The sequence below is a fragment of the Drosophila simulans genome, chromosome 3R (genome assembly GCF_016746395.2).
Source record: "Drosophila simulans strain w501 chromosome 3R, Prin_Dsim_3.1, whole genome shotgun sequence".
Taxonomy (NCBI): domain Eukaryota; kingdom Metazoa; phylum Arthropoda; class Insecta; order Diptera; family Drosophilidae; genus Drosophila; species Drosophila simulans.
The window spans coordinates 2,573,525-2,593,881 of NC_052523.2; the positions used below are offsets into that span (position 1 = coordinate 2,573,525).

At 41.9% G+C, this 20,357-nt stretch overlaps 1 protein-coding gene across 2 annotated transcripts; it reads right to left on the bottom strand.

Moving 5' to 3' along the window:
- Window positions 1-2,226: 2,226 nt before the first annotated feature.
- On the bottom strand, window positions 2,227-14,311 carry LOC6726916 (protein obstructor-E). 2 transcript variants are annotated; one of them, XM_016175903.3, is made up of 5 exons: window positions 14,106-14,311; window positions 8,056-8,265; window positions 7,728-7,916; window positions 7,451-7,661; window positions 2,227-3,082 (listed from the first exon to the last, which is right to left on the bottom strand). In XM_016175903.3, the coding sequence occupies exons 1-5, from the start codon at window positions 14,146-14,148 to the stop codon at window positions 3,028-3,030; spliced, it is 708 nt and encodes a 235-aa protein (XP_016033420.1). In that variant the 5' UTR covers window positions 14,149-14,311; the 3' UTR covers window positions 2,227-3,027. The 2 variants fall into 2 exon arrangements, with proteins under 2 accessions (XP_016033420.1, XP_002102318.1); XM_002102282.4 differs by lacking the exon at window positions 2,227-3,082 and adding an exon at window positions 6,331-7,012.
- Between the last annotated feature and the right edge of the window lie 6,046 nt (window positions 14,312-20,357).

Here is a 20,357-nt window from a genome sequence, read left to right on the forward strand (position 1 = left end):
TAATTGACTTTAAATGGCTTTCCCATTACCTTTATTATGCATAACCATTCGATGTGCACTTAAATTGATTATCCTTGCCGACATTCAGTCACTCGCGCTGTTTATTCTCGGGTTTTGTGCCCTCCATTCGGCAGCTTTGATGTTGCGCTGCTGAAATGTTTGAAATGAAAATGTGACCTCTGGCCTGTTGGTTTGTTGCCTTGCTGTGCTGTTGCCTTGTTGTTGCGTTGCTTTGTTGGCCACCGCAAGCGACGATTGGCGTATAAATTTGGCACACACCACACTCCCAGACCGACGCATACACACACACACACACACACGTATAAATGTAAATGTTATTGCAAGCATAATTTTCTTTGCTGCCATTTGCCGTGTATAGCTGTTGCGTTGTTGCAGTTGCCTTGGCGTTGCAGTTTTTGCACGTTATTCGAGCCATTTGCAGCAGCAACTACAAGCGACTGCAATGCGGCAGTTGTTGTTGCCGACCGTAGGCCGAAGTCGGTGTCGGAGCTGGAGTTGGAGTAATTGCCATCACGTCGCTGGCCAGGAAGAGCCTAGTTCTGGTCTACGAAATGGACAAGACGGCCAAGGATCGGATCGATGGGAAGGCCGAGGAGGATGGGGTTGCAGAGCAAAAAAATTACATCAATCAAATCGGTTTACTTTTAAATTTTATCACAGTAAGCGAATTTCCGTCCTTCGTATTTATTTTACCAAATGTATTTGGAATGATAAAAATATAGTCAGAAACAACTTAATGCTTGAGAATGCATCAAAATAAATTAAATAAATTGGCTCAGTTATTTCATTTAAATGGAATTTAAAAAGTAGCCATGCGTTCTTTAAATGTTATCAATCTTATTGTAAACATTTTTTTCTCTGTCAGAGGTAGAGCTCCAGAAATATTCTAAAAATAACAATGCATAATTCACTTCCGGCCAAGTCCACAACTAATGTAGCAGCAGCTGGCAATGGGAAAAATGCAACAGCCATCTGCCTAAATAATAAATAAAAAGGATATGTGAGTGTTGCTGTTGTTGCCACTTCGATGGGTCGGTGGGTTGTTGCTGTTGTCGTAGTGGCCAATGCCATTGTCATTAGCCGTTGGGCAAATAATTTACTTTACCACATTTACTTCGATAACTAACCATTGTGTTGTTGCTACTACCGCTGCTGCTGCTGCTGCTCTTGCTGTTGCACGTTGTTGCTTTTGCTTTTGGTTCGGGCGCCATTGCGACCACACGCTCACACACACAAATACAGTGGAGAAAATTCAGCTACCCTAAAATAATAAGCCTGATAAAAATGATTTAGATAAGATTTAGAGGCAAAATTTAACTAAACAATGCAAATACCTACATCCCAAAATATGCTGCTTAAATCAGATTTATTTCAAAATTGTGAGTTATCTGCAGAAATTTGTCTCAGTGTACTTATTGATAGCCTGGCGAGGCACGTTGGGTGGTGTGGGATTTGCTGGCGGTGGTTGTGTATTCCACTTATTGATTTCAATTAACATGCAACTGCATGTCTTCCCGTTGCAGCATGCAGCATCCCCCATTGTTGCAGCCGCTTTTCAATCTTTTCATAGGCTAATGTTACACTTGTGCGTCGTTAGAGTTGCCCTCTGACCCGCCTGGTCCCGCCCCTTTCGTCCTTGCTCGCCCCTTTCGCCCTTTGGGTGCATCGCCTGCATTGTTGTATATCCAGGAGCCTGGACTCCGGAGTCGAGTCTCCAATAATTATCAATTTTGTGTGAGTTTGTATATTTTGTAGGGCTTTGTTTATTTACTTGTTTTTTGGCTTAAGGCATTTTGCTGCTATTTGTTTGGCAAACAGTGCGTATGCGTGTTGTGTTTTGCGGCCAGTCAGCCAGCTAGCAACGATGCCTAGTAAATTGTGGCCAAGAGCCTTTGGATATCAGCCAAATGAAAAATCCAAGTTCTACTCAACTGATTAAACTGTGTATATGCAAACAGCTTTGTGAAAAATAAAAGCAGTGAAGAATGCTGATAACAGTGTCGTTTGTTTGTGCCATTTATAATCTTTGACCATAGGGAGTAAAAATGATGTGTGGCAAAGATTTTAGGGCTAACTTTGCTCAGCTTATTTTAAAGCAAAACTAAGTTAAAGGCACGAGTTTTATCTGTAAATTAATACAACAAATTATTCCAATAAATGTAGGCTGAAAATGAATCCTATTAAAAATTAATCATAAAGACACTCTTTAATTTTAAAGAAAAACTTTATTTTATTTCAGTTTTACACTTAAGTCCTAAACTGCTTCTATTTATGTACAATACATTGAAGTTATTAGAGGGTCTGGGAATCATGGGCGGTCTGTGTGTGTGGTTTCGTGAGTATTTAGTTAAATAAGTTAAATTTGACTTTGCGGCCACTGTGGTAATCGTGGAATACGCGGAATTCGACGCCGGCTCATCAAAGGTTTCTTGGAATTCCCACGACGCAAGAGGGTCTTCAATCCAGAGCTAATGTGATTGGATACTTTAATTATTACTTCAACTTAAAGGTGCTCAATTGCACTTTCGACTATTTGTCCATCGGCTTGTTTTTGGGGCAATTCTGTGGTCAGTCTTTAAAAGCAACTGTACGATTCTTACATATGTATTCTGAGTGCATACTTTACTTTTTATGCCTATGTGTGCTTGTGTATCTCTGTATTTGCACTGTGAGAAATCTCTCACTTAACATGCTTGACTCAAGATATAAACTATTTTTGTTATATTCAAAACCCGTTGTAACTGAATGAACTAAATTGAAACAGAAATGTAATTTTTTGTCAAAGTCATTGCCCGGAATAGCGCACTCCTCAATTATACAGGCTCGAAAATTGTTCTGAGTGTACGTGTGGCAAGCATTTAAGCCCACTGTTATTGTGGTTTCCTTCTGATCCTTCGTCATCCTTTGGCTCCTTTTGGTGCGCCTCTCTTCTTGCCTTTCTGCAGCGACTTTCAGGCCTCAACTGCCGTGACTTAAATTTTGTGTGTGTTCTATGGGCCTGTATTCTTAAAAGCCCAATTTTTTCAGAGCCTTCAGGTCGACATCGCCATAGTAATCCTCGCTGTAAATAGCAGAAACGGGAAGCATTAAATAAATACAAATTCTTGCTAAATAGTATTCAAAGGGAAATTTTCGTTTCAGGGGTTTCCTTGGCCCGGCTCTGATTTGTTTAATTAAATTGTTTTGTCTCTTGCCAGTCACGCTCCGAGGAATTTATGCCATGTATGTACATGGTTAACAAGTCAGGAGAATTTGATTAGGTAACGAAAGGAATTTTATTTTTATGCGTCCAACTTCTGTTTCTGTTCCCTCCGCCTTTTCTCTTAAGCCCCGAGCAGCTTCCCGGTTTGTGTTGTAAATTGACAAAGGAAATATTTATTAAAACCGTAATTAAAAATAATATTGTTAAAATCTTGTTACGAGCACAGCGAACGACGAGAGGGGCTCAGCCCGCTCACAAGGATTTGTGGCTTGGCCAGATAAAATGGAATAGCGCGAACGGCGGGGCAAAAGGACGATGGAGACTGAGACAGAGCAAAGCAACAGGACGTCAAGGATTAAAAGACGCTAGCTGGCTGGGTTGCCTTCTGGCCGCAATAACAACATTATCAGCGAACAACAAATTGCCTTTAAAGCGCAGCCAACAAGGACAAGTGTGATGGCGATGAGCAGGCGAGGCACGCTTTTGCTACCAGGACATGCATGTCCCCTCACCCCCCATGGTCCATTACACTGGAAAAAAGATCCTAACTATTAACTTCTTCGTACATACGAACTACTTTTGGACAAGGAAGGGATCAATGTGGACAACTAGGCGCTTTTAATATAGTTTTTTACAAACGAACATTTTTTATAAAGGAAAAAACCAAAAAACTATATATGACCACGTTCCCTTTCTCTCTGTGTACTCGAACATATAAAATGCGCACTGTGTTTGCGGATCTGGGCAGCGAATGACAAAAAGCGCAAGGCTATTAAATTAAATTAAACGGAATTGACCAAAAACCAAGGACAACTCTGGGTCCTTGTTGAGAAGTCAGCACCATAAATGTAGCGGCTTATTCCTGCCCTGATAAAGATGCGGATCATGATGGTAAGGGGAATGGCCAGTGAGGGGGCGTAAGCTGCAAAATATGGCTCTTGTTTAGTGGTCCAAAATTGTTTTCTTCTATTTACGTTTCTCGTTTTTTTCGGGTATTTCTTGGCCACCATGGATCCCTCGGCTGTCCGATTGTTGATCCCCGCCTCCTGTCCATTATATATATATGAAACTGTATTGACAAGCCGTTGCCAACTCATAACTTTTTCCTCAGCTCTCTAGTTTATGTTCTGCCTCTGCGTTTATATCATCATTAAAATTAATTAGAGTCAAAATGTTAAAAGGATTTCATTGCCAGGCGGACATCCTCACAGAGCAGTCCGTTGGCTATTATCCATCAAGAGTTACTATCCTGTTACGCACACAGTGCCCGTTCGTCAGTCCTTTCCCCATCTCGTGTATGCACTGCGGTTGGCCGGAGACTGCTGCCCAGTTACTACTTGTGCACGGAGAATTTAAGCCAACAGCTGGTCCTTGGAACCAAAACTTTAAAATAGGTTTGGCAATTACGAATCAAATTACCAAAGTTTTAAATTTTAAAGAGGTTCGTGTATTTTGACTTCAAGGAAAACAAGTGGAGAGTTTGCTTTGGTTCTTTGGGTCCATTTACACACGAATCTTGGACAGCCTGTTAGCAACAAATTATACTATTTTTTGAGTACTTTTACACCTCTATAATGTTCAAAACCATGCATATTTAAACAAAACTCATTACTAATTAAACGTTTACCCATTTGGTTTTTACCAAATGCTTGTCTACAAACTTTTCTCTTAGTGATTCAATTACTTTAGTTCTGGACATTGGTGTAATTTTGTTAAAGTTAAATCATTTTTTGTTTATAAAACACTTGTATGTACGCTGTGCGTTATTCGTTTGAGTCCCTTTTTTCTGGATCTAAGCTGAGTTAGCCGCAAACATAAGCAGGATACACAGGATTCTTATGGCGAAATGGGAAAAGCAGCAACTTTTAATTGAAGATTGCTTACTTGCTGCACTTAACTGCCAGCCCGCAGCCACAACGAGAGCATTCCAAAATATATTAAAGTAAAAGATGACATCCAGCGGTCGGTGTGTGGCTCCCAGGACCAAGGACATCGGGGAGTGGCTAGTGGCACTAAGAGCTGAGCCAAGAGCCAAGAGGAACATCAAACTGAATGGATGCAGGCGACTTTATGCTCATATTTGCCCAAAAATTCCGAGAGCTCTTTACGCGGCTTTTCTATGCCAAAAAGAGCTTATGCGACACACACACACACAGCTCGGCCACATACACGCGCACACGCACACAGACAGAAGAGAGTAGAAAATGTCCTTTTGCGACAACTTGTGCCTCGAGTTTGTATAGTTTTATAATTTTTATTTAATTAGTTTTAAAACTTTTTTCCAGTGCGCCATAAATGCACACAAGCCCAGGTTCACCCATACAACGAGAGACATTCACACACAGAGGCAAAAGTTAAAGTTGCCAGCTTTTATGAGTTTGTGGGGGCGAAAGGAAGCCCTACCCGATTCCAGGCCCCTCCAGGACCTTTATCGAGGTGCCACTGCCCACGGTTTCCCTGTCCCCTGTCCCCTGTCCCCTGACCCCTTTGCCTTTGCCTTTTACCGCTCCCATTTTCCATTTCCCTTCGCTACTTGTAAGGCTGTGTGTATGGCTGGTTCTGCCTGCAATTGTGTTGATAATTTGAAAATTCATTTAAAGTTTTTGTATCGCGTTTTTGTTTATAGAATCTAATGAATAATTAACAAAGTTCTTGTGCATTTGAAAAGACGTCAACGGCGACGAAGGCAAAGACTTCCTGGTCTCCTCGAAATGCCAGCCAACTTCCCATTTGCCGCAAATATGACTGGCAAAGTTTTATGTTTACTTATTATTTGCAGACTCTAACGACAGGCGAAGAAAAAAATCGATATTGTCAAGTAGTCGGATACTAAACAAACGATACTTACTGATGTGTTAAACATTTTTATAAGGATCTGTCGAAAATTCTTTGCTTTGAAGAGTCCAACATTAAATTAGAATAACTCGGACTCCACAAAAACTTGGCAGGGAAGCAGACTTAAAAAATATTCAAGTACGCCGTTTATCATTCATTAAAAAAACAAAAGCTAACCTACCTATCATTGATTTCTCTAAAATGTTGAAGGCACTTTAATGTGTTTAAAGGCTTTCAAATAGGAATGGAAGTGACAGAAGAAATTAGAAATGTATTGTTTTTTTTTCTTTATATATTTTTGTTGTTTTTCGTTTTTATGTATAAAATAAAATTATAATCTTAAAACAAGGATCACTTAAATGTACAAATCTCTAAATTTTACGCTTCATATTGAACGATTTCTTTCATTCCTCGATGTTCTCTATATTTTGTTTACAAAATTTTGTGTTAGTTCTTCGAGCCTGAATTTGCGTGGCAATTTCGATATGTTTTTATACTTGTTGAAAACGGAAACATGAAGAGACAGCAAAGTTTGACTCAGACGAAACGAGAGAGATTTATAGATTCATAAATTAGAAGCACAGTACAGAAGTCAACTGAGAAGTTCGAAAATGGCAGGAAAATAGTTCTTGATGTGGTTCGAATTTCGGTTTGAGGCTGAGTATTATATCTCTTGATTCTCATCTGATTTGTGATGTGGGGGATTTTTGGCAGGATGGGAACGGGGTATCTGAGTTGATTGATCTTGTTGTATTGTTTTGTAGTTATAGTTGCTGTTGTTGTTTAGTTATTGTTGTTAAAGTTGTAGGTTCTTGTTGTAGATGTTATGTTTATGAGGAGGAGGAGGCAGCTTTGGTTTTTGGCGCGCCCTTAGTGCGACCTTCACTGTTCAGTCCAGCTAGAAGTTCGCTCTTGCGGATGCTCTTCAAATCCAGATCGCCGTAGTAGTCCTCACTGTAATAGTAAATGGGACCAAGGTAAAGAGATATGTAAGAATAGGCCAGAGATATGGATAAGTGAGGCGTGGTTGTGATATGTGTTGAGTATAGACAGTGGATAGTAAAAGTTAAGACATTGATGTTGTGTGGTGATAGGTGCTAAGTGATGTAAGCGTGCCAGAAAACCTCAAACTAGATTCAGAATGCTGGACATCGAAATGTCATATCCAAGGATATTTAAAGGTGTCTGAAAGACTCTTCAGATTTCATATTGGTACGAGTGCCTACAGTTTCGAAGCTTTTGTCCCCAACTAAGGCGAATATCCCCCAGCACCCCCAAGTTTAAGCAAGATGACCCCTTAACCTTTCTTATTTTGACGTTCGGAGTGCAAAGCAAGACACATCAAAACAGTGCCGGCCTAGGGAGATATTGAAAATAAAGATTTAAACTCACCATCCGGGAACATCCTCGGGATCCTCGCAGTTGCCAGTGCCATCACTGTCGCCAATCTTGAACACTGTGCCGATGGGGCATCCGTACTCGCGTGCCACGCCCTCCAGGCAGATGTAGTACTTGCGGCAGTCCTCGGGATGGGCGTGGCGCGAGAAGGAACCGGCATTGGCCAGCTCACCAGCCGCCGGGCAGGAGAATCCGTTGGCCACCTCTGCAATCAGGAGATAGTCATAGTTAGTTATTTGTCTCTTAGCACCTGTTGGATTGTCGAACCCACCTTCGTTCTTGCACTCAGGCACTTGGTCAGCCCACATGCACACGCGAGCATCGCGATCGTAAGCCAATCCGGGGGAGCACTGGTATCTGGAGGGCTCGCCGTTCCAGCAGTTCCAGAACACGTCGCACTTGTTCTCATCGGGGAAGATGCCGTACAGGCGGGAGCAGTGGGGGGTGGTGATTGGGGGCTCTGTTCAATGGGAATATAACATTTCATGAGTAATGTGTATGGTAAGAAGTTGTTATTCAAATTTAGCGTTCATTAAGCTGTTTACGATTGCAGTACAAAAAATGACTTCTATATCAATCCTATTTTACTTGAAACTTACCCAGCTCTGTGCGATCGCCGCAATCCACGTTGTGCAGATAGTCGCAGTTTTCGGTGAGGTATTTGGAGTCTGTGGCATCGAAAGCCAGACCGTTTCCGCAGGTCTTCAGCTCGGAAACGCCGTTGTCGCACTTCCAGTACTTGTCGCAAGACGTGTCATGTGGATAGAATCCAAAGTCATCGGGACACTTAAAGCTACTTTGGGCCACAGCTGTAAAATATGCAATGAAAAGGTGGGAATAAGAAACTTGCTAAAACATAGAATTCAATACAATTAAGTAGCGTAGAATAAAAAGTGAGAAGTGCGCTTGGTTCAATAATGGTTATAATTCTGGGCAACACTTGTATAGATAGGTGTAGGGAATGGGAACCATTTATTTGTAATTTTGCGTAGCCACGTGCAATTCCATTTTCATTGTTGTCCAGAAAAAGTGTGTAACGTATAAGAGCCATTCGAAGGAAAGGCGCTGACGAATTAAGGAATCTCAAGACATGCAGATGCAGATACACACGTATCCAAAATGCTTATTATCATTATGACGGCAAGACGAGCTCGGCGATGATGACGTTGGGCACGACCGTTTGTCATGTGGCCCAAAAGGCATTCACTTTAAAAAGTCTGATGCCTGACAGAGAGACGACGGTTGCCAATAAATCTCGAAGGCAACTTTCAGCAGTCGCAGACACACACAGATCGCTGACAGCTCAGGGCCAACTGCATTTACTTTTGTTTCGTGCGATGCTTTACTCTCCCTCGTTTTTGGGTATGGAATTACTGCGAACCCTGTGACAGGGAGTTGAAGCACCTGAAATGCGCCACCAAGGACTTATACCCTCTCCTCTTCCGTCGGCGGCCTCGTCTGTTTTTGTGGAAGCTGAGCTCAATGCAACCGCAGGGCGTAACGAACTAAATTGCATTTGTACATCTAACTAATGCGGTATTTGCCGGCATTTTCTATATATCTGGGATGGAAAATCAAATGGCAGCAGTCAAAAAATAATTACCCACGTATAGTCTGGCATTGAAAAGAAATTCGCCCGCTGGGTGTCCCGTTTATGTGTGTGTGTGTGTGATAATCTAATTGCAAAGCCGCAGAGTTGCGGTCACGTTTCATTTCCAATGTGCAATGTTCAATCAAAAGTGCGCATCAATTGCCTAAGCCGTGGGCTAAGTCCATGGTCAGGCCCCACGTGGGGCGCCAAAAGGGACTCTCGTTGGGCGCCATAAAAGCAGGTGCAAAGCGCCTGGGAAACCACATGAATGCAACAATTGAATGAAAACATAGAAAAATCAACTGGTTCGCTGGTCTGCATAAACAACATGCAATTTTCATTTTGTGTGTAAACTAATCAAATATCAAATTTTACATTTGCGCAGATTCGGCGCTCATGAACAGCCTCGAATAAATCAAAACTGCGGCTCCCACAAAATTATTTGCGGACTTTAATTAAAACTGTTATTTTCGCTGCGTATTTATTTTTAGCGAATAAATGCTGTATTGCCATATACGTACATATATGGTTGGCTTAGGCAGTCATTTAGCCAACTCGGAGTCGCAAAAAACATTGATTGTTTACTCGGTCTACGTTTTGCGCTTCACATTTGTTTATTGTAATTTTGTTAATTACGCAGTTTGATCGCAGCCACAATTTAAATTTGAATTTAATATCGCAACACTCGGGTGTGTTATAATTTTTAAATTCAAGGAATTCCAATTTATTACCCCCGTTCTTCGAGTCTTTCGTGATTAGTCTGCGACATCAATTAGCCGGGCATTTCATGGTTCGAGGACGGCCATTGGCGAGCACTTAGCCAGGCAGCTGCAACCTTCGCCATTCCATCTGCGAAACAACTTTGTTTCACCTGCAACTGTGCGGAAAGAGTGCAATCCGGCCAGTTGCTTTCTGCAGCGGCCACAGGAATGGACCGCACTCCTAATGCCTGTGTACACATGATGATTGTGCACTTATAGCTGTGTGCGCTTCTGGCCACATGTTTTCTAAGCAATTACTGAGACACCTGGTGCACAGTGCGTATGCGCAATATTTTGCCAAGCCTAATGTGGCAGCAGGCAGGCAAGGAACTATAATAAGGACTTTATGTTCTTATTTTTTTTAATTAAAATTTTCAACTAACAACATTTATTAGTGACTTATCTGGCTCTTACATTTAGAACCACTTTGTATTAAAAGATTTCCAGGAACGGGTTGTTTTGATCATCGTATTGTTTTCTAGAGAATTCATGGTATTTTCTTAAAAGCTTTTTAGTAAAAATTAAAGTTTTAAGTCAAGCCCACAAAGTGACTCACATACTTAGCACTCTGTTCAATTCTGCTGAAACCGATAGCATCTAACCATATCACGCGCTACTTTTCCATTATCTAACAAGAGCTGAGATTCTGTTGACATGACATAACGGCTAAATTAGCCTCGAGCAGACCGCAAGACGAACGAAAACGAAAGCCAAGAGCCCAGCTAGCCCACATTCTCGCTGGGAACCGGTTCGGCCAGATTCTAGACCGACTACTAACCCACTCTGAAGTCTGGCAATCGGGCGTCTTTTGTTCTCGGCGGTGCCGCCCGGCGCACCTTGGAAATAAATAGCTTGACCGGCATGCCAATGCAATTTGAGTGTACGAGTGCTGCATAGGAGTACATACATAGATACATATATGGCACAATCTGCACTGCAATCCACGTGAGCCAGCGAATTATTTATAAGCTAGTTAGACTGATTGCCTGGTGTGGCAGGCCATTTAATTTACTGTTCGGCCATAATTGGTTTATCTATCAGTGCGGAGCGCTTAATTACATTTTTTGCTCCTTTGGCACAAACAATGCGGATGGGTGTCTATGTGGCTGTTTATGTGCATTTAAATAATACATTTTTATTGACATTTTAACAGTTAAACCGACATTTGTGTTGGTCTTATTGGTTGATTGCACACCATTGGCATTGGCTGACCCCGGTCGCTGTTTATCATTCGTACGTCCGGTCGTCCATTAACATAATCATTTAATTAACCAAAAATGTACACAGCTCTGGCACAAATTACAAACTCCGCAGTGCTCGATTAAATGAAATTAATTTATGTGTTGCTCAAATGACAGACACTGTCAAGATGCAAATTAATTCATAATTTAAAATTATCAAATGAGTGCGTTAGCAAAATAACCAAATGCCCGTGCTTTTCAATAACTCATGGCCCTAATCCGTAATTAGATGCGTAACGTATCGATACTTCTGCTTTTTATCTGCATTCCGCAATCTCGAGCTACATATCTTAGGTCGTCCTGCCGGGAAGATACTCGTAACGTGGCAAATGATGACAAATTCCCATCGCATGCGGCCAACTCAGTTGTCAGCCCATAAATACCAGTATCAGAGCAATGAACCCCGATCGGAGGGCGGCCCGGCCAGGCCCGACCCACTAGCATTTGGCATGCCAGCAGGCAAATTTGAAGGCATTATGAAGGACCCGGACCCATAATCGCGGCCAGCTCCTGCTCCTGCTCCTGCTACTGCGGTTGCAGCCACAATCCCAGTCAGAGTCGCAGGTTGCCCCTTTTGGAGGCACTCGGCGGCACAAGTGTGTATCTATCATTTGCCGGGCTGTTTGCAACTCCGGCTGGCGTGGTGTTATTTTTATCGCTGTTTGTCTTCTTGTCTGGCAAGACATCGCCGCCGTATAAATCAAGAAAATTGCTGACATTTAAGCACGTTTCGCTGGGGAGCCTTTGGCCCGCTAGGTATTTACATTTGCCCGGCAACAACGGCACTCGAGCATTTCCGCTAAATGTTGCCGTCTTCCAAAAACTGTTTTTGCATACGCTGCGCCGACAACATCGTAATGATATTTAAATATTTGCCCACATTGTTGTGGGCCGGCTGTCCGTATGTGGGTTAATCTGTATTTGGATTGTTCGGTCTATTGTTTGTCTATTACTTGATAGTAGCGATGTTGTTGTGTTGGCCGGAAAGTGCGCAAAAAGATACTCAACCGATTCGATGATGTATTTGAGTTTTGGAACACAAAATATATGATAAATATGTACCGTTTAAATATCTAAAATTTGTTTTTAGCATGGACTAGGGAATTCAATACCAGATGTTATATTTTACATCAGTGTGGCAGGGAGTCGACGTAGTGACGAAGCACAGTTTACAAAGCCTTGTAAGCACGATCAATAAAAGTCAAATTGTGTTGCAGAAATAAATTCAACTAATTCGGTTAAAGTATGAGTTTCAATCTAAAGGACTTACATTGTTTTTTTTTTTAAATCATTTTTTATGTTTTCCAACTTGTCTGTGTCACTAGATATCCTCAATGGCTGAGTCTTGTCATAGATCGGGCAATAAATATGTTGGCCCAAGAAGACTTAGCCGGTTTTTGTGCATTTACCGCTGAATATGTTGGACTTTATTTCGAATTTAACGCATCGACGCTGGCGCTTTGAGAAAAATTGATTTTCAAAGCACGACGGTCCCGGGCAAAAGTGGCATGCAAATTGAGTTTTAAAAGCGTTGTATTTTGGCCCTCCCTGCTGTTGGCCATAAATCAGCATAGATAGCCGAGCGCGTGTGCTGGCTGGCCTGGCCTAATGCAACCTATAGAATTCGGCACGCCCAGTTGCATGTCGGCCCTTTTCATTTGATTTTGTTGCCACAAAATAAAAACCTTTCAGGCGTGACTTGCTGCCGCTGCCTGTGTGGCAATAGAAAAATAGCAAAAATAATAAAAAAAACAACAAAATGGCACAATTTATTTTGTTTGTCTTTGGCCACATTTTTTTCCAGCTGCGGTTGGTGTTAGTTTTCGATACCGAACCGCAAGAAGGGAAAAATAATCAAGAGTCGAATGCGGAAATTTATTGTGCGCGCTCTCGTTTTTTGGAAATCTTTGCCCCCCCCTAAATTGTTTATCGTCGCGATTAGCGGCCTGGTTGTAACATTTTCGACCACTTAAAGGGAAGTCGGGCCTTAAAGTCAGACATTCAAGTGGACTTGAGTGAGGTAAACTGGCGAGTGCCATTGCATAATTAATGCTAACTTGAACTTGACAGTGCTGCTCGGCGGCTTCTCATCAATATGGGCCCATTAAAGCATTTACGAGTGTATTTCGGTCTGTTGTTAAGTTTAATAACTTGGAAATTGCTGGTAATTAAATTGAGTAGCGAAATTGCTTTTTACGGCCATGCACGACTTGGCAGAAAAAATGCATGGCACGCAATTCGCAAGCATTTTTAGGTTGAATAACCAAAAAACGAACGGGTTTGGATTTGGCTTTCGGGGAGTGGCTACATAGTTGCGTAGTTGAAATTCCCCAGCCTAGCCCAGTTGTATCTCATCTTTGAGGAGGCGGCTGTCTGTCTAAAGTGCTTTTCAATGTCAATGTCAGAATTGGCGTATTCCGACTTGACCACACCTTATGGCATGTTCGAAACTGGAGTTAGAAATCCGAGGCTGCGCGCTGGCTGGTTATCCAATGCAGCTCGAATCTTGGTATCGATTACCTCACCGATACCAATTTCGCAATCGAGTTGCAGTGGAGCCAGACGATCGTCGCTGTTGTAACCTCTCCCAGCTTTTAAGGCTTTCCGATGAGGTAATGTAATCGAACCGAATCGAATCGAATGCAGAGATGCATAGATGCATAGATGCATAGATACACCGATACAGATACAGATACCCTGCATCGCAATCGAAACTGTGTATCTGCGTGGAAAACTCAGCCTGGGCTGGGACATGCTCAATTGCATTTCCCTCTGGTTGGCTTCGCTTTTCGTTTCGTTTCTTTTTAGCGTTTGGCTTTTCGCTTTTCGCTTTTCGATCTCGATTTGGTTTCAGCTTCAGTTTTAGCTTCGATCGCTGGTAAAAGTGGAGCAGTGATAGTTGATTTACCCGTCGTTGCACAAGCACACTCTCGATTTTTGCACACTGATATTCAGCACTCAAGTGTCCTTCATGTTGCGCAAGCGGAAAAGCAATTTCCACTGGCCGCTCCTCTTTCTTTTTTCTTCATTTCACTTAGCTAGCTAAAGATACATACCGGCTCCGAATAATGCCACAAACACCACGAAAAACTTCTTCATTTTGCGAGTGTAGTTATTTGTATTTTAGTTGGGATCGGGACCGACGGAACCGCACTTGAAAAAACTGAGACTGAAACTCAAGCTCAAAAACTCTGAACTGACTGCGCTCCACTGGCACCGCGACTTGAAATGTGTGTGGTTTTCGTCGAGCGGTAGCTTTTTATACCGCTGCGCATGCGCAACGTCGCGAACAATCCACACGTTAACGTCGCCGTCGTCGTCGTCGCAGCGCCGCTTGCGTCGGCTTCTGCGTCGCCGCGGGCAGCGGCATTGCAACGGTATTCGTAGCAGCCAGCTTTTCGCTCGCTGCGTGGCGAACCTCTCTCCTTCACTCTCTCTGGCCTTTCCCACCTAGCTTACCTTTATTTACCTCAGCTTACCTGTTTGGTATGCAGGCAGCGACGCTGGCAGAGCCGCCGCAGTCGCCGTCGACGTCGGCGTCTATTGTTTTGTGGCCCAAACCATTTGTCAATTGATCTTTTTTTACTTCAAACTCCGGCTGCCTGCGCTTTGCATTTTTTTCTTTTCTTTCATATTTTTTATGTACTTTTTTAAGGTGGGGGTTGCAAATGGAATTTTTGCTTGAAAAAGTTCACAGCACAGTGTGTGTGTGTGTGATTGTGTGAGTGCGCAACTAGCATTCAATTTGTATCTGCAACTAATCACGGCTAGGGCACGGCATCTAGCAATCCCAAAGTTATGTCGTTATATATTCATGGCTGAACTTCACCTTACTAATAATAATACCCATTTATTTATCAATTATTTTCTAGATTAAAATGCTGCATCTGCTTCCTATGAATTATAAGACTTAAAATGGACGGAATGGAATGGATAACTGGAGTTGAACATTTTCCCCTGTTGTTATTTGTTATTAAGTGAGATAAAAGCTATCTCTGTTATAGTTACTAAAACTTTAATTTAATTTTCAATCACTTTGTAGGACAGATATCATGTTTTTAATTTGATTTTTAAGTAGATTTGAAATTAATTTAAATGATATAAGTATCTGCTTTTTAAACAGTATCGCGCATTACTGCTCGCTCACCAAATGTACAGTTTTTCATAGTCAATATGAAAATCGAGTATACGCCGCGTTGGCTGTTGCAAGCAAAACTCATAGCTTAAATTTAATCAGCTCCATTAGCTTGATTTCCTAATGCGATGGTCAACCGGTGGCCGGCAATGCAAATCGATTTATGCACCGATATCCAGCGCCGCGCCCCGCCTAGCAAATAAAAGTAAACAAAAGTGGAGAGCCATTTAGCCCATAGTCACTCAACTGGCTGGCATTTAAAACAGGCCGTCATCTCGAATGCAGTGCGTGCCAGTAAAAGGTAGGCCAGCCAGTCGTTTTTGCTGCGGCTGCTGTTTGCTGGATGTGTTGTAGCCATTAAATCTGACCCAGCTCGGCGGTCAACGGCAGCCACTCAGCGGCGCCTTCGAGTGGCAAGAAGGAAAATCGCAAAAAATGTGTGCAATTAATAGCAAGAAATGTGATTCAAGGTTTCGGAATGCAGGAAGAATATGAAATTACAGCCAGCTCACAGACTGCGGCAAAAAAGTTACAGCTGACGATGATGGCAAGTCGATCTGGGAACACTGAGAAAAAATGTGAAAGGATGAACTTTTAGACTATGGCGGTTAATTTTATTAAAGGTGTGAGGAGAACAGCCCACTTTGCAATCAGTTACTGCCTACAACATAAATCTTACAATGAAGAACAACCGAGTTGGATCCTAAAAACACTTTACAGTCCACCATAAATTTTGAATCACTAAATATCTTCTTATGTTTAATGTTCTTCTTATTTATTCTGTTTTAAGTGGCATTTTAGACAGCTTTGCTATAACTGATGTGTCTAATGAGCAGTAAAATGGTTGTAATTATTATTTCGATAATAATTCAAAATAAATTAGATTTGGCTATTTCAAGTAGCTGAAAATTCCTCAAACAAAATACACAACAATTCGCGAGCTTTGCAGATGTAGTTTGATTGAACCAATTTTGCCTTTATGTGAATTTTGACCAATGACTGGTCAAAACGTGGTCTGTACAGGTTCTGGTTGATAATTTTTTTCCGTGCTGGGTTCGAGTTCAGTCGAGTTCGGGCGAGTCGGGTTGGCTGGGCCTGGGTGTTATTGAAGTGGAGGCTAGAAGACTTTAAGTTGGCTGCCTACATGTCCAGACGGCGAACCAGTTTCAGAAGTGCAAAAGCGGCACAGCAGCCCCAACTGCAGCAAAAGCAGCAAAAACAAGCCAGCTACCTTGCCAGCATGCTTTCGCTTTCAATAGCAGTTCGGAGTGGTTACTCATAGCCCAGTTAGCGTTTCTTGCTTTTGTTTCAGGAGCCGGAGCCTAGATTTTTCGGGTTCTATCTCTATATTTGTACGTTTAGAAACTAGTTGCCTATGCAGCTGTATTCGTGGGTCTTGTTTAGCTTCATTTTTTGCAGCGAGGCGTAGCCATCCAATTGAATGCCAAATTATGCCAGTTCGAAACTCTGCTGTCTGTTGTCCAGTTGAAACTATCATAGTAATTTGCGAGCGCAAAATTAAAAAAGCATTCGAAAAATGTTAAAATTGCATCAGATGCAGGCGGGAGATTGTGAGCGGTTTTAATTGTTGATTTTAGCGGGCCATTTGTGGGTGGGTGCGGTTGCAGTCTGAAGTCTGTAGTATGTAGTCTGTAGTCTGTAGTAGTCTGCAAACGCCATCGCCATCGCATGTGCAACGCGGAAGAAAAGTTGTTTGGCCTGAACCACACACTCCCTTCCCTTTGCCCCTTTCCTCCTTAAAACACGTGGTAAGTGCATGCCATTTGTAGCTCACAGATACAGATATAGCTTACAGATATATTCGTTGCCTGAGTGATTGTGAATACGCTGCGATCGCTGGATTATTTTTAGTCTGGCTTATTTGGCTAAGCGGGTTCTTGGGTATTTGGCAAGTGCATTTGTGAAACGGTAATTTGTCGTCGAGTCGCGTTCGTGACTGGAATCTTTTGAATCACTAACAACCCGTTAGAACGGCTTCCATTTAATTATACCTATTTTTTATATGTGTCCCCCTGCAATTGCCGCTTCATTAAAATCGGAATGTCTCGACCCAATTCGGAGGGTGTGGTGGAAAGTCGGGCCGTTAATTGCATTGGGAGGCTAGGTGTCACCGCGATATCACCTGCGAAGGTGGAGTGACTGTGTAATATATGGATAGAGCAATAGAGCCTGGCTAAGGTTACATGCAAATGCCCGATATACTAGGCTAGTTGCAAGGTCTAGGCCAACATGACCAAGGAAAACTGTATATCTACAGTGGGAATACTAATTGACAAGATTGAGAAGATATTGATCAAGAGAAAAGGTGTATGACTATTCTGTATTCCAGGTTTAACTTTTTGCGTAAAAGTGCAAAACTTTTAATGCATAAAAGTATTCACACTTTAATACATAAATTTTTATTTAGCGACATACTCATATATATCTCATTCCATGGAATTATTCCTATATTGTACTTAAAATTAAAAGCGACTTAACAAATTAAATATAAGAACAACGAAAACATCATTTATATGAATAATATTAGACTTTGTAGGCTTTTAAACTCCTTTGTAATAAAGTTTTATTTGAAACTTAGCCGTTAAAAGTACTTAGCCGTTTATTCAATTTTCTTATAATTTCGAGCTTCAAAAAGGACAGTTGAGGATTTAAAAAACTCTAAAAACTGTTTTGAATGCTTGTAAAATAGTCGCAGTGATTAGAAAAGACATTGAAAATGACTTAAGCTAAGTCCCGAGTCATCCGTTTTAATCAGTGTTAATTGGTGACCTTAACGCTGGAGCCATGGATTATATGACCATTCTGCAGTAATTCATAATTTTAGCAACAAGATAATTATTTGACAAACGTTAACTTTGCTCGCAGGCCTGACAATTGACTGAAGTGTTTGCTCACCTTGTCTTCCGTTAATTTTTATGTCACTACGTTAATGGCAGCTGATGGCAGTGATTTTACATAAGCCAATTTCATTGGCCAACTGAATGAACGTAGATCGAAAGCCGCGGGTCAGTGAAAAACTGCAGCCGGAGTTGCAGCAGCAAAACGTTTTATCGAAACGTAACGGCGTGATTTCAATATATCGAACAAAAGCATTTCTTGTTTCTTATTTCTCATTTCACAGCTCACAGTTTTCATTTATTAACTAATTTCGGATTTATGTAATCCCCAAGTGGCAGGCCTCGGTCTCGACCGATTACACGCAACCACAGTCCGAGGTCAATGATCAGTGAAATTCACTTTCAAAATCGAAAATCCGTTGAAAAGTGCTTACTTCCAGAGGCTAATGTTTCTGCAAGGGCGGAAGCCCGGCCGATTTCGTCGGAGATTAATTTGTCAGATCAAAAACTGAACCGAACTGAACTGAAGTTGAGTGGAAGAGCTTTCAGGGTGTTCCCCAATTGGGCACAGCCACCGCCCAAAATACAAAAGCCATCATCCCAACATCCCATCAAGCCATCATCATCATCATCATTGGCAGCACACACCTTCATTAGGCGGGCTGCATTTTACCACACTTGAAATCGCAACACAATGAATAAATCTGCATAATTAATTCCCACCTAAGATGCCAAGTTAATGAGCTGTGTGTTTTGCACCACATTGAAGGCAACAAACACGCACAGGTTGTTGACTTCTTCAATGTTTCGCCAGCTCACTTTCGATTTCGGCTGCGGTACTGTTTTCGGGGCAGCTTGGACACACATAAAATCCACATGCCGCCCAGATGTATTTTTAATTATGGCCATTTCACGCGGCACTGGCACCCTCGAAACCAGATCCCAAATAAGCCAGTAGTCGAAATGCTGAAAGCTGCAAAGCAGAAGCAACCCCGTTAAGTGGAGATTTGATTTGCATGCGAAATGTGCCGAAAATTGCACAACCCTGATGTATTTTTAATTATATTTGCCAGGCCCAATTTGTAAATGTCATTAAACGCAGCTGGCCTGCATTTAGGGGCAAGTTCGGTCCGTTCCCAACGGAGCCAAGGACAGCCCATTGTTATCGCCCAATCATCTCAGTTTTTATCAAAAGGCCGGGTGAATAAATTCGATTTTCGTTTTCGTTTAGTTTCAGATACAGATACAGATTCAGTTTCAGTGCCAGTTTCTTTCTCACCATAAAACACTGTTGCCAAAAAGAAGACAACGCGGCGGCGAATCGAATGAACGCGCCCTGGCAGAAACTGGGTTATAACCTTGAAAACTCGGACACAAAGGCAACTCTTTGAAATTCCAGCTTCTCAATAAATTCAGCTGGGTCTGGCGGCGAAGAAAGCCGAATTAATGCGACAGGTCGCAGCCCTGCCTGAAAATGTATTCAAAACCTATTCAAATCAATGCTCAAATCCCAGCTCAATGCTCAGAAAATGCTAAACACCGACTCGGGATCGTTTTGAAATCGCACACCGATCGTTGCCAAAGTTGCATTCACTGCATTTCGAATTGCCAAAGGTCAGGCCCGACTGCAACGCATCTTCCCACCGGACAGTCCAGTTTTCTGCTAGTGCTGATTTCTGATTTCTGATCTCTGATTTCTGTGGCTCGGTGGTAATGGTGATGGTGGTGGTGGTGGTGGTGGTGGTGCTGGGCTGTGTCGTCATCGTTGTCATCACGGTTGCCCCATCGAAAGCCGTTTGGCAACTGCTAACTGGCGGCGGGGAAAAACAATTAACTATACAACGAAAATTTGTTCAAATTGCGACTGTGCGAGAGTGAAAGAAGAGAGGAAATCGAAAACTGGATTTATAATTTTACGGCCAAACACGCAAGAAAACGAGCCAAGGTCATTGCGAAGAAATTGTGAGGGAAACGTCCACGGAAACAAATTTTTCTTAATACTGCAAGTGCTGCAAAAATAAAAATTACTCAATTATTGCACAACTACAGCTATTTATATTTTTCTGATATAACACATACATTTAAAATGAAAGAAGTCAACTGAATAATTTTTTAAAGCAAAACCCAGATAGGAGCGATTTATATTTTATTTATTTTTTAAAAACCTTTTCCCGTTCTGCTGTTGCTCCACTACTATGTTGTTTATGCAATGAGAATAAAAACGTAATTACTGTTTATTTTCAAAAATTCTATATGTATTGTTTAAGTTATGAATCGAACCGGAATCTCGTTTTAGCATAAACGCGAACCGGTTC